The 13,505-nt window shown below is 43.6% G+C and overlaps 2 protein-coding genes across 2 annotated transcripts; both read left to right on the plus strand.

Moving 5' to 3' along the window:
- Window positions 1-2,683: 2,683 nt before the first annotated feature.
- K441DRAFT_643483 (alpha/beta-hydrolase) lies at window positions 2,684-6,545 on the plus strand. The gene is made up of 2 exons (XM_067646720.1): window positions 2,684-5,240; window positions 5,292-6,545. The coding sequence occupies exons 1-2, from the start codon at window positions 3,011-3,013 to the stop codon at window positions 6,185-6,187; spliced, it is 3,126 nt and encodes a 1,041-aa protein (XP_067499794.1). The 5' UTR covers window positions 2,684-3,010; the 3' UTR covers window positions 6,188-6,545.
- A 420-nt stretch (window positions 6,546-6,965) lies between these two features.
- K441DRAFT_244690 (uncharacterized protein) lies at window positions 6,966-8,317 on the plus strand. Its single transcript, XM_067640734.1, has 2 exons — window positions 6,966-7,711; window positions 7,770-8,317. The coding sequence occupies exons 1-2, from the start codon at window positions 7,234-7,236 to the stop codon at window positions 8,009-8,011; spliced, it is 720 nt and encodes a 239-aa protein (XP_067499795.1). The 5' UTR covers window positions 6,966-7,233; the 3' UTR covers window positions 8,012-8,317.
- Window positions 8,318-13,505: the final 5,188 nt, after the last annotated feature.

Here is a 13,505-nt window from a genome sequence, read left to right on the forward strand (position 1 = left end):
GGCTGCCCTTCTGGATCGGCATCGGATCTATTGCCTGTGCATTTGTAGCCATCGCTGCGCTTCCTGGCATTCGCAGCAACGCAAACAAGCAGGATCGATCCCCGGCCGGTGTGACTAATGACCACCATCACGGACTAGGAGAACAACAACCTCTTCTTAAAGGATGATCTGCGCTCCGAAGAGGAGGAAAGTAGGGCGGCCAGCCAACCCACTAAGCAGCAGGTTTCTCCTTGTGAACATATCCAACGAAACGCAACCCAGATACGAACGGAATGGCGAGACTTTACTCATATGTCCAACATCAGCCGTAATTCGTCCTTGATTTTTTCCATATTCTTTGTGCTAGCCGTGTCAACAAGCGTCGCTAATATCTTGCTCCAATACACTTCGATTAGGTACTATTGGGCCTTGACACAGGTGAGTAGATTCTCGTGGTGTCGAACGGACCCACATGGAAGAGGTGACCAAACAAGACCATAGGTTGGCTATCTGTTCACGATGAAAACTGATGTTGGCTTATTTCTGCACACGGTATATCCCATGTGGCTTGTATATCTCAACGCGGTGGAGAAAACAATCAAAAACCCAAGCTAATGTTCAAGGAGCCAAAATTAGCGCCATCCTCGTCAGCTTTGGTGCGCCCAAAGCGCCTAATACGAAAAGTCACTTCTGCCACACGAAGGGATCTCGCATGATTTTGCAGCCTTTTATCCACCTTACATGATTTTAAGCCGCATAAGGTGTTCGTAATCGTCAGCCGTGGGTGGGATTTCATGGGTTGGGTGCGGGGTGCTGGTATCCAGCTGCCCGACATCCTGGCCAAAAGATTTGGAAGCTCGAGATCTAATTGGAGATGTAGAAGGAACTGCACGTATCTCGCTGGTTTCCAAACACCCTTGCTTTCTCGGCTTTCTGTGAGGACAACGCTGCAGTTTGCCAGGAAATGCTCCGAGCTGTACGAGCTGTTTCGGGAAGGCCGCGCGCGAACGACTTCCGCGCAAGGAAGACAGGTTGGGAGCGCTGTTTGGCATGCAATTTGATTCGCGTAGAGCAAAGATCAGCAATTACGGTTCTGGGCAGGATACTCAGGAGGTTGGCAGGTGGTAGCTTTAGCTGGCTGAATACGCGAATCTGTTGAAATCGAACTTTGACCGGACTAAGTGTAAATTCGTTACCGAGGGCTTGAAAGGATTCCACAAGGTGGTTGAGGTTTAGGTAGCAGCCTTAGCGGAGGCGTAGAACGTAAGTTACGGGCAACGGAAGCCAAATTTAGGTCTGAATTTAGGTCCCTCCACTGCTTCTTTATGGGACCAGAAGAGCTGTCAGGCCCCTTCCTAGGTTCGTAGGGCCCAGAACTGGTCTCTTACTTGCTCAGGCTCGAATCAGGTTTGCTTAATTTCAGCTCAGGGCTACTTGCCCTCGGCTACCCAGGTCCAAAGACGGGAATGGGTCTTGGTGAGGTGAATTTTGACTGAAGAGGTAGGGTTTAGCGATGACGTCATGCCTTAGCTCTCGCGCCGGGTTCCGAACTCAATTCGAGAGACAATGCTCCAAATGAAAGCAAAGCCATTTTGTTTAAATTACTTCGAAAGTTGGCCATTGTTTAATTTTTTTTTGTTTAAGAAGCGAATTAAGTTCTTTAGTATCACAATCATTTATTGTACCACAATACATCATTAACCATGTAAAGTCTTAAATAAATTCCTCCAGGGCCTGGAAAGTGTTATGGTCGGAAATAACATTATGCCTTATTCAAAATATTGATATCTTTTCATGGGCGTCCTTGTGGACAATTTTTGTGGTTGTCCACATTTGTGCATGTGACTACAGTGAATAGCAGAGAGGCATGACTCGTTTTTAACCCGGCAGTTAGGTATGGTTCAAAGGAGCTTGGACTTTTTCGGAGATTTGTAGAATTCTCCGTGGTGCTTCTTGGGTTGATGGCTTCGTAGAATCTGTATGAAAACAATTTGGTGGGCAAGTCTCTAAGGCTCTTGAAGGCTGGAAATCATAGGAACATGTAGGAAGACGGAGGACTGAAGCTCTTTAACTGAAATGCGTTGCCCGTGGAGCTTGTGCCGATGGCGATCCGGCCGGTGAGTGATCTTAGATATCGTTGAATGGGTTGTTTTCAACCACTGTACATGGCTGTCTCTCATGTACTTCTTATCCCTGCAGATTCTAGGCTGCAAGTGGAATGATAGGTTTTGGACGTCGACGGGCAGTATCCGGCATGCCTGTTATTCGTTAAGATCGAGTACTGAGTCATGAGAGAGCTGTGGCGCTCCGTTTTTTGGTAGCAGAAAGCTCCCATAATCTTTTCACTAGGTGAGGATTCCTTCGCCACGCGCGATGCCGGTTCGATTAGATTTTCCAGGGTTGATCTAACAGAGGCCTGCCACGCCGCTGGGGGAAAAGTACCGTTCGTCCCCCAGCCCGACGCTTTCGGTAGGCGTGGAACGCGAAGCGTGAGGGGCTCAAGTCGATGTCGACACAGCACCCAGGGGGCTCGTCAAATCATCTTCTCCCAAACGAATATAGCGATTTATTATTGCAGCGATGTCCATCAGTGACCAGTCACAATGCCAGATTGAATGGATGGCACGGGCCAAGCCGCTAGAGTCTGCAGCCAAAAGCGAAAAAGCGATCCCTGGCACGGCTGGCACGCCCTCAATCAACTCCCAATCCCTTTGTTTGAGAGCTCCCCTGCCGTTGTTAAGCTGCAATTTACGCATATCATGGTCTAGCTTTGCCTGCATCTGACTTGCACCTTCAGGACTTCCTCGACGTCAACTCCCTTTGGCGTGACCGCCTTGCCCCGCGCTCCTTGAAGTTGCAGCTCCTGTCCTGCAATCTGAGCCGCATCGCGCATAAACACCATGCACTAATCCTCGACAGAGCACTTGCAGACGCCAAAGTTCACCCTGCGTCCCTTCAGTCAAGCGCGGCAGGATCATCACAGCACCACGATTCCACTCGCCAATATCCTTCTTTATACCACTTAGCTAAGATGGAGGTTCAACCGCCTGTTCCGACCCTGCCTACAGATGCCGCCTCCACATCCCCCACCCGCTCGCGACGACGCCGCTCCTTACCCTCAGAAACTGACTCTCGTCCCAAAAGGCGGTCTCCGAATCACGTCCGCACTCAACCCGCCTCACCGGAGGTCATCTCGTCGCTGATTGACTCCTTATCCGCCATCTCCCTACCTGCGCATAATCACTTCGAGAACTTCCCTTCCGTCAGCGGTGCCAGCATATCAACACCTGCAACTCCAAATGTATATCAGACAAACTTTGCTGGAGATCCATTGGCTACCAATGGAGGGTTTGGCGTGGACTATGGTGCTTATCGGCAGTCTCTAAGGGACAACGACTACCTATACCCAGATGACGCAGCTGAGCCTCCCGTTATACGAACAGCAAAGCCTCCTTCAGGATTGTCTCCACTGACAGCGCCGAAAGCTGCCAAGAAAGAAAAAGATAGTTCCATGAAGAATTACCTCCGCGCAAGCTGCGAAAGTACGACTTCGTTGCACTCTATAAGGTCAACCAGATCCGTCAGTAGCATTGGGAATATAAGTATCGAGGCAGGGGTACCGCGTCACTCTTCAGCAAGTCGAACATCGACTGATAGTAAACGGAGCGCAAAAGGGCACAGGAGCTTGATATACATGAGTTCGCGGGAACGACTGAAGGGTAAAGATATTGATCGGAAACGAGCGACAATGCCTGTAGTGGTAAATGCAAATGGGGCCTCGGGAGTAGAACATTTATCGACCCCGAAATCGAATTTGCAACCTCCAAGTCCCAAACACTTCCCGACTGAGGAGCCTATCGACGAAGAACCCGTGGTCGCTGGACCCTCGCATTCGGGTGATCACTACAGTAGAGGAACGAGTCCTCTGCGCAATGGAATGAGCCCGCCCACTGGAGATGAGCAGGACAGCCCGACCATGACGAATGGACGTGGCTTAATTCCAGAGCGAAATTCTTCGCTGCGTCATCACGAGAGTCCTTCGCGAAAAAGCAAAAGAGGTCACGGACGTCGCGGGAGTCGGCACGATGCGTCCAAAACAAAAACTGTGCCTGAGGAAGAAGAAAGCCTAGGGGCGCGATCAGACGAAAAGATTTTAAAGGAGCTCGAAGCAGAAGAAAACGAGGTTGCCCGAAGAATCCGAGAGTTGAAGAAGCGCAAACAGTTGAGGGATAAAATAGCCGGCAAAATGCCTGTTGTGGATGCAGGGGATTCTCAAAGCGTTTCGCATATTTCATCAATTGCGAGCCCCCGACCCTCCCCAACTTCAACCGTGTCAAGCCCGTCTAAAAAGCGACCGCAAGATCCGACCGCTAAAGCGCATAAAATTTTGGGCATATCAGCATTTCCGACGCCGCCTCAAAGGAGAACTTCTCGCATACCGGACCTATCTGGGAACCATGAAAAGCTAGAGGAACTTGGACAAGAGGACAGCCAAATCCTGAACAATGCGGAGGACACTACCCCGCTCCCAATCAACTATCAATTAGCATTGGAATCATTATCATTAGAGCGAACAATTTCCTCTCCAAGTAGCAAGGCCTCTAGCAAAAGCGCAAGCAACGAAACCCCTACTAGATCCAAACCACTTGCTGTTGGAGGCCGTTCTGCGATAGGCAGGCGATCCACACATTCCATGATCATAGGCGCTTCAACAACAGCAAAGGACCAGCCTGGCTCGACATTACCATCCAGCATCCCATCAAGCCGAGGTCCTAGCGAGGAGACATCTCCAATCTCCCCTCGACACCAATCTCTACACATCTCACCTTCTCCGTCTTCAGCAACCGCACACCGACAGCAGCCCAAAAAGAACAGATGGTCCCATCCGGACCTACCTTTAAAGGCGGAGCAGAGACACAATCTTGAAGTCGATGCTGTTAAGCCTCCTCCACAGCCGGTTATTGAGGAGCGGCCTTCGAGTACAAACTCCCTCGATCTCTCAGTTGAGGCCTTCCTTGACTCTCCCCGGTTGTCACAAAAAGTCCGCCATCCACAGACCGGACGAATAATATCCTTTTCTGAGGTCGGCGATCCACGCGGCTTCGCAATTTTTTGCTGCGTAGGCATGGGCTTGACGAGATATGTTATGGCGTTCTACGATGAGCTCGCTTTGACCTTAAAACTACGGCTAATTACCCCAGACCGGCCCGGGATTGGGGAGAGTCAACCCGATACAAATGGAACACCTTTGAGCTGGCCAGGTAAGAAACCAGATTCCGATATTCTGTACGCTCTTCAGCTAACGTTGAAAGATGATGTTCTCATTATCTGCCAAGCACTGAAGATAACTAAATTCTCTCTCCTGGCCCACTCGGCTGGCGCAGTGTATGCTCTTGCAACTGCTCTACGAATTCCTCAACATATCCGCGGAAGAGTACATCTTCTAGCACCTTGGATACCTCCATCACAGATGGCGCCAATAGGTGTACATCAAGACTCACCGCCAGGTGGCCAGCTACCCAAATCGCAAAGGTTTCTCCGCGTCTTGCCTCCATCTCTTCTCAAAGTCGCAAATTCCACTTTCCTAAGTGCCACTAGTGCAAGCATCACAAGAAGTGTACCCAAGACTCAGAAAACCAAGCGCAAGAACATTAACACCCAATCACCTCAAATAGTCAACCGGCCCCCCATCAAAGATACCCGACGGGAATCAATCATGCTGATGGATCAAATTTTGCCGAACGGTAGTGCACTGTCTCTTGCAGCAGTAAATCCTTCTGATCCAAATTACGAGGCTGCTAAGAACGTTAAAGCTGCGCTCACAATCGCAGAGCGAGAGCGCCAACACGCGTTTGACGAGCGCCTTACTTTTGCTATCTGGGATCGTGCTACTTCAAATGCCAATCCCGCCACCGACCTAATTGTCTGTCTCGAAACAAGGCAGACAATTGGCTTTAGGTATGAAGATATCACGCGCGGGGTGGTTATTCATCATGGCAGCAAGGATTCGCGCGTCCCAGTCGATAATGTCAGATGGCTTGGCAAACTTATGCGACGGTGCGAAGTTCGTATTCTCGATGGCGAACAACACGGCCTCATGGCAAGTGCTGTCGTCATGGGCAATGTGCTCACAGAGATGGCGAAAGAATGGGAAGATTGGACAGCGGTAGTGCAGGGAAAGGGCCTAGAAAAGAGGGAGTCACAATAGTTGCCCCTCTCCATGGTCCTTCCCATTTTACGACATACATAATAATTGAATTTCGAGAATGGCTTTTGGGAAGTAGAGAGACCGCAGAATAGACCGGAACGAGGTTGGAGAATCAACTGTACGGTTTTATATTGACGCCATATTTTCACGATTACCCCGAATACCCGACTTACTGATTTCCGATGTGTCTTATGTTTGTTTCCATATACTTTATTGTGCTTCTCCATCCTTGGAATCGGTTCATTTTTACGGAGTTGTTTAGCGAATACCCCTCCAGCTGTAGGGGACTGGACTTGCGATTGTATTGCTTGCTTGTGGATGGGATGTGTGCTCGCAGCTTTTCGAGGGATTAGAGGAGCTAATGATTGATGTTAGTGTACCTATTTTTGAGGTGCGAGGCTAAGATTACAGACTAATAATATTGTTGCGGATGAACGTTATCTATCGTCCTACATTCCCTGAGGTCACAAAACTTTTTAATATATAGAGTACTAACTTTCAAGAGCAAGGAGAAGCACCGCACCCGAGCACGGAAGAATCTACCCACCTTTCGTAGCGCTGCCTATACGTCCAGTAAACTCAACACTGTTTTTGCCCACGAAGAATTCCGTCAGGAGACCTGATCACTTTTTCGCAGCGCTCTTCCCTCAATCATGTTTGCGGAATCTGCTTCGCTCGACACACAGCCTTGGCCTTATCTAAAGTTTAACGCCACCAAGTCAAAATCAAATGCACCATACCTAAATAGGAATAATAGTTACCTATATAGGCTAGCCCACCATTTTGGATCTAACTGACGCGAGTGTTCGCGCCGGTCCAATTAGATCACTGCCTTGAAGGATTGTGCACCAAACCCACGACAGCTTAGCACTAATTCAATTGGTCTTTACCTGTCACTTCAATTCAATCAGGGCCTTCAGATTAATTGAGTTACCAAGCCAGCAAACTCTCAGTTGGTTGAATTGATTAAGTCTTAATAATCAATTCAATTCAATATTGAAACCTTATCAATTGATTTGCAACCCTATGAGAGGCTGTAACTAATTATGGGCTGTAGTAGTTCAAAGGAAGCGGCCAACGACCCTATACCTTTGGAACCTGTGAGAGCATCAACAGCTCAACCTTGCACTTCAAATCGACTTCCCACCAGCCAGAATCAACCTGCCTCTAAGCAACCTCCCTCTTTTCAACAACCCTCATCTTCTGAGCGGCCTTCGTCTAATTCAACTAGGCCCTCCACTAGCTCTAAACAACCTCCCTCCAGCCAAAGGCCTTCTTCCAATTCCAGACGAACCGGCTCCGCCCAGGGGAGACACACTCAACTAAAGTCAAGCTATCGGGGGCAGCCACCAATCTACAAAGACCACACACCCAAAGACAACAATATCGCTCAGGGCATAGCAGTGCTCTGTATACTCATAGATCAGCATGCAAAGCGCTTTTATGCCGCACAGTATTTTTCCTATGTTCGTCGAACCATAGGCGAAGCCTTAGTTAGCCATATAACGGTTGGTGGTAATAACGGTACGGCTCCACATATACTCCCCCATTGATTTCATCTGGTCTTACATGTAACCACTAGCGAGCGCTGTCATAAGCGACCTCGCCGGAAAGCTTGGGTCTTATGCCTCAAATCCTGCAGATGGTCGACGTGAAGACCATATTGAGCGAATGTGCACATCTGCCGATAGAATCCAACGCATGGTACAAAAGCACCCGTCTGATTGGAGCTTTGGACGATTTGACCGGGGCGTATGGTTCCCAAGCGTCTACCAGGACGGAAATGTCGTCAGGCCTGCAGATCAATCAATTCAATTCAATTGACGCCTCTAGTTGGTTGAATTAAAAGCTTTATAAGCAGAGGGCTCAATTAATTGAATCAATTGAATCAATATTGTAACGGTTGTGTTTTCTTATAGGAGTCGGGATGGATTGCGTGGATAATGCCGAAGCGAAAATAGGAGTTTTGGGACCAACGAAAACACCGCTAATGCATTGGATGTAGACGAGCCGAAGATAAAAGAAAATATCAAAGCAGGCGTTGAGATTCGGATATAAGGTGAATTAAATAGGGAGATTAGAAGACGAGATAGGTGATATGGCCAGAAGAAATAAGTAGTATCGTTAGATAGTGGAATGCTATATAATGTAAATAATTCGGTCTATTTAATAGAAAGTTCAAAAAACGGCACGGAGAGGAGCTTAATAATAGGAATTCTGAACGGGCCATAAAGGCAGATTATGTCTCTAGTATCGTAACGGCGTTGTTAGGATAGATAATATTGGAAGAAAGCACGCGTAGATTAAAGAGGAAGCAGTAGAGAGTCTAATAACTTAGGTAAAACAAGCCAGAAGACGAGAACCAGCGTTCCGATAAGAAGCAGCCGGTGCAGTAGGGTTGTTATAAGACTGTGCAGGCGCTTTCAGATAACCTATTAGCTATATACTGTATTAGCCGGTTGTGCCATAACAGAAGCTGTAACCTGTAGATTATAATAGCTAGAATAAACCCTTATAGGAAATATAACGGAATTAAAAAGATGTAACGGGATAGACGTTAACTTCTCTAGATTCCTATAACGCCTAAGCTTGCCACTCCGCGCCTAACCCATAAATATGAAAAAAAAGACAACTTACTACCTCTGCCCATCGATCCTCTAGATCCATCTATTCATAATCTTAAGCCTCTTGAATACGTTCCTTGTCTTTAGCAGTAGATACTTCTCTTCCTCGGCGATCGGCGGCATAGACGCGAATCAGTACGGGAATAGGGCCGGGCTATTAGGTGGGCCGCCGTACGCGTTAATGATATAGTGGTGTTCACGGCTCGTCCCCTTTGGCGAGTGCTCCAAAATTTTAAATTCGGTACGCGCATCCAATCTCGCCTGGTTGCCACTAACTGTACATAGTAATTGTAGCGAAGCCGTATGCTTGGCTGCAAGAACCTTGCTTCTGCATTGTTGTGATCTTCGTCAATATCGTGAGTTTCCACCAATACGATATTGCCAAATTTCATCGGCCATTGCAGAGACAGCGTTGTATTCGCATTTTGGCAGAGGCATAAGTAAAAGAGAGAGAAAGAGGAAGCATATGTTAAGGAAACGTACGTCAGGCAGGTTCTGAGTTGTTTTAATTCGAATTCCTCTGGCCAACCAGAATAATTCTCTAGGGCAACCAAAAATAGTCCTTGCGTGTAGCTATAGCCGTTCGCTACAATTATAAGCGAGATTAGATGCGTGTACCGAATTTAAAAATTTAGAGCACTCGCCAAAGGGGGAGGTGGAAGCTAGTTGTGCACATTAATAGTATATCCACAGTTCGTTTTGTGTGGCTGAGTTAGCGGCTGAGTTACAATGGGGTAACCTGAGCGGGCGCTGGCGTGGTTTTAGCCATATAAAGCGTAATTTATAAGCCAAGGAAGCTGCTAGAGCACAACCTGGAGGTAATATAAAATAATTAAAATGCTATAGCAGAAATATATATCTTAAAATACTAAATCTTATATACTAGAATAATAGTTACTACTTACCTCTACTTCTTTACTATCCGGTCCTTTAATAGCTAGAAACCCGGCTCTCTACTTATAAACGTAATATTATATATACCCTTAATCGCTACGCTAGTTAGACTTATAAGAAGATTAGCAGCTCTCTTAGTATCTCTTATAGTGCAATTTCTGCCTCTCTTTAAAAGGATACTTAGACCTTTTAAAAGTAGAAAGGAAGAAGGCTAAATATTAATTCCCTAATACAATAGCGTTTAATTATATAAGTTAAGTAAGATTATTAGCACTAATAAAAGTCCTTTAAGGAGATTGCCTTTTTTAAAGGTATATCTACCTATAAGCAATTCTTATATAACGCTTTTAAAAAAGAGGGCTACTTTCGCCGTATTGCTATAGAGAAGCCCCTTATTGTACCTAAATAATAAAAGGCCTAGCTAAAATAGGCCTATTTTTACCTTAAATAGACTCCTAAGATATAGGTAGTAGTAATTCAGATAGATAAGGCTTCTATTTAAATTAGTAGAGGCTAGATCTTTATTACTAGATATATTAAGGAAAAATATATTATTAATTACTATATCCTTAAATTTAGGTGATATTTAGGCTAGATAATTTATAATAGCATCTCTTATAGGAATAAGGGGCCTTTAGTTATTACGGACCTTATATTGGCAGTAGTAGCACTACTAAGAAAAGACATAAACGGGTTAGTTAAGATAGTACTAGAGGCGCTAGGATTAATTAAGCTATAAGATAAAAGGTAGCTAGGTTATATAGCTAGTTACGTTATATAGGAACGTAGGAATATAGGAATGTAATATACTAACATACTAACGTACTAACGTACTTAGTATATTTTTTAGGCGTAGTATTATATATTTAAAGGACCACAGTCCCTACCTAAATAGTTATCTTCTTTATAGTAAATCTTAAAATATAATTAGACTTAATCTATTAGGTAACCTACTCTACTAAGTTATATTTATATTGTTAAATATTCCTTAACCTATATACCTAGCCTATTAATAAGTCTATTATAGTATTTCCTATAAGGCTTTATTATATATTTACTACTAAGGTTATAGTAAAGGAAGTTAAGTAATATACCATCTATGGTAGTAACTACTTTAGGATTAGGAGGAGATACTAGTATACGCAATAATAACTTACAAGTAGTTATAATAAATTAATTTAGAAGTGTTATAGAATAAAATAATACTAATACTTAGGCACTACTTTAACAACTATAAGATATAAAGAGAGAAAAGATTAAAATACTATCGATTAAAAGATTCTTAGGAGAAAAGTATAAACTAAAGGCGTTCCTTATATAAATAAAGTTAAAAATCCAATATAAAGGAATAAAGTTAGAATAGGTAGCGGATTAAGTAGCGTATATAGGATTATTCTTAACAGGTTAAGTATTAAAGTAGTTTAAACCTTATCTTATAAAGATATAAACTAACAGTATAGCAACCACTAATTTAGAGGCGCGGTATATATTTTTAAGTTAAAATAGATCTGCTAGTAGGCTTATATAAATATACAGAGATCCAGAATTAATAGCAATAGCTAAAGAAAAGCTATACTAGCTTATATAAAAAGAATTATAATAATAATAATAATAATAATAATTCATTGCTTAACATCCGATTTAGATCCCTATTAGGCCTATATAAACTACTCCTTATATATATATAGGGAGAAAACTCTATTTAAGAAAACCCTATAATCTATCTCTCTGCCTTTTAGGACTCGCCTATAAGGCGCCTACGGGGCGCCTATAAGTCACCTATAGTACTCCTACTACTTTACTTTTTAACCTCCTTAGGAACCACTACTGCCGTAATAAGCCTACGGATGCGCTAGTATTACACACTTTACTCTACTACTGTAGAGTTATTAGGGGGCGCCCGTTGCTTACCCGCCCCTACCCTCTATTACTATTTCCCTTATAACCTAAAACTAGTTTAGTATATTTTAGTTAATAAGCCACTAGGTAACCGCCTTAAGGCCTTTTTATATTAAGAGTAGTGTATTATAGTTCTCTATGCTAGCTACTAAGAGCATTACTTCTTAGTTGGTGCGTAAGGGGCATAATAGTATTACGTATTTTAGTGTCTATCTTAGCCAGCCATATTCGCATTTTAGGCTACCTACTAAAACACCTACTTAGTAGAGCCAGTCTTTTAGTCCTATTATTCCTATTCTTAAGAGTATTACTATTATATTTTCTACCTTTATTAGGCCTTTTTAGAGCCCTAGAGTGTTTACCCCCTATAGCGTTAACTATGCTACGGCTTGGGTTCCTCTTACCTTAGTTAGCCTCTGTACCTTTAACTCCTATACGCCTCTTTAGCGTTAGTCTAACCAGTATTATATTGCGGTGGATAGTTTCCTAGCGTTCTTTTATGCTCTACTTTAGCTCCTTTCTCTCTCTTACTATTATCTTTACTAGCCTCTTACGCGTCTCCCTTTCTCCTCTATATAGGCCTAGGCCCTAAAGCAGCACCATTCTTCTTCTATTTTCTTTACTTATTTCTCTAATATATCTTCCCTATTTTAGGGTTATTGGTTTATTCTCCTATAGGGCGCCCTAGGGTCCCTCCATAGTTTATTTAGGCGTATCTTAATATACTTTATAACATTAGAGTTACGTTTATTTTACGCCCTTTATATTATAGTGGCTTTAATATATAGTTATAGGGGGGGAATATTAGCTTCCTTTTTAAGTAGTGCTGTGGCCGTTCGCTTATATACGCCTATTATACTCTAGAGGCAGGCTATTTAGACCTTTTAGAGTGGTTTAAGGAGCGACTTAGGGGGGCCTTTCTTAGATTCTCTAATGGCCCAAATACTAGACCTATATATTATGGTTAGCTGGATAACTGCTGTGTATAATAGGCGTAACCTTTAAAAGCATAGACCCTATATAGAGTTAACAATCCTAGATAATGCGATATACTATACTTAGCCCTTATAGGCCGCTTACGCCGCATATACGCTCTACTAAAGCTTACTATTTACCTATACTCCTAATACCCTTAGGCCCTAAACTAGTTAACCCCTAAAGCCTTAGATACGAATTATATACTAGAGATCTATAAATTAGTTGCGTTTTCTTATAAAATAGATTAGCTAGTATTTCTCTAGTAAGAATTAAACTCTATATCGTCTTGCCTATTTTATATAGGTATTATAAGCTTTCTCTAGTATTCTATAATTCTCTACGGCTATTGGCCCGTATATAATTAGGTTTATATTATTAATAAAGCCTATCCCCTAGGTCGCCCCTTCCTTAAAGGAGTTAAGTAAGTTACTTATAAAGAAAAGGAAGAGTATAGGCAAGAGGGGTAATTCTTATAGTATTCCTGTTATAACTATAATAGGGTGGCTCTAGTATCTACTAAAGACCAGTAATATTTTTTTCTAACCTATAAACCCTTAAGTAAATTGTATAATCTATTCTAGGAAGCCTTTTGCCCTAAGGATGTATAGGAGACGCTTATAGGGTATATTGTTGTAGGCGCCATTAATATCTAGGCTGAGTATTAATACTATAAAGTCCCTTTGCATCGCCTATGCGGATTTAATAGTAGTAGCGAGTAGCGTAAGTACTAATAGTGTTAAGCGGTTCTTTCTTGCCTCTATTTAGCTCTATAGTAGTAGGGTGTATTCCTTAGCCGTATCTGCTATATGGTCCGCTATTACCTTTTCTAAGATCTTGCTAAGGGTGTTTTTTAAGGCAATAGGGCGGTAGCTTTCTGGGATTAAGTAATCTACTTTACCTTTTTTTTTATAGGATAACCGTCG

Source organism: Cenococcum geophilum, assembly GCF_001692895.1.
Source record: "Cenococcum geophilum 1.58 unplaced genomic scaffold K441scaffold_48, whole genome shotgun sequence".
NCBI classification, from domain to species: Eukaryota; Fungi; Ascomycota; class Dothideomycetes; order Gloniales; family Gloniaceae; genus Cenococcum; species Cenococcum geophilum.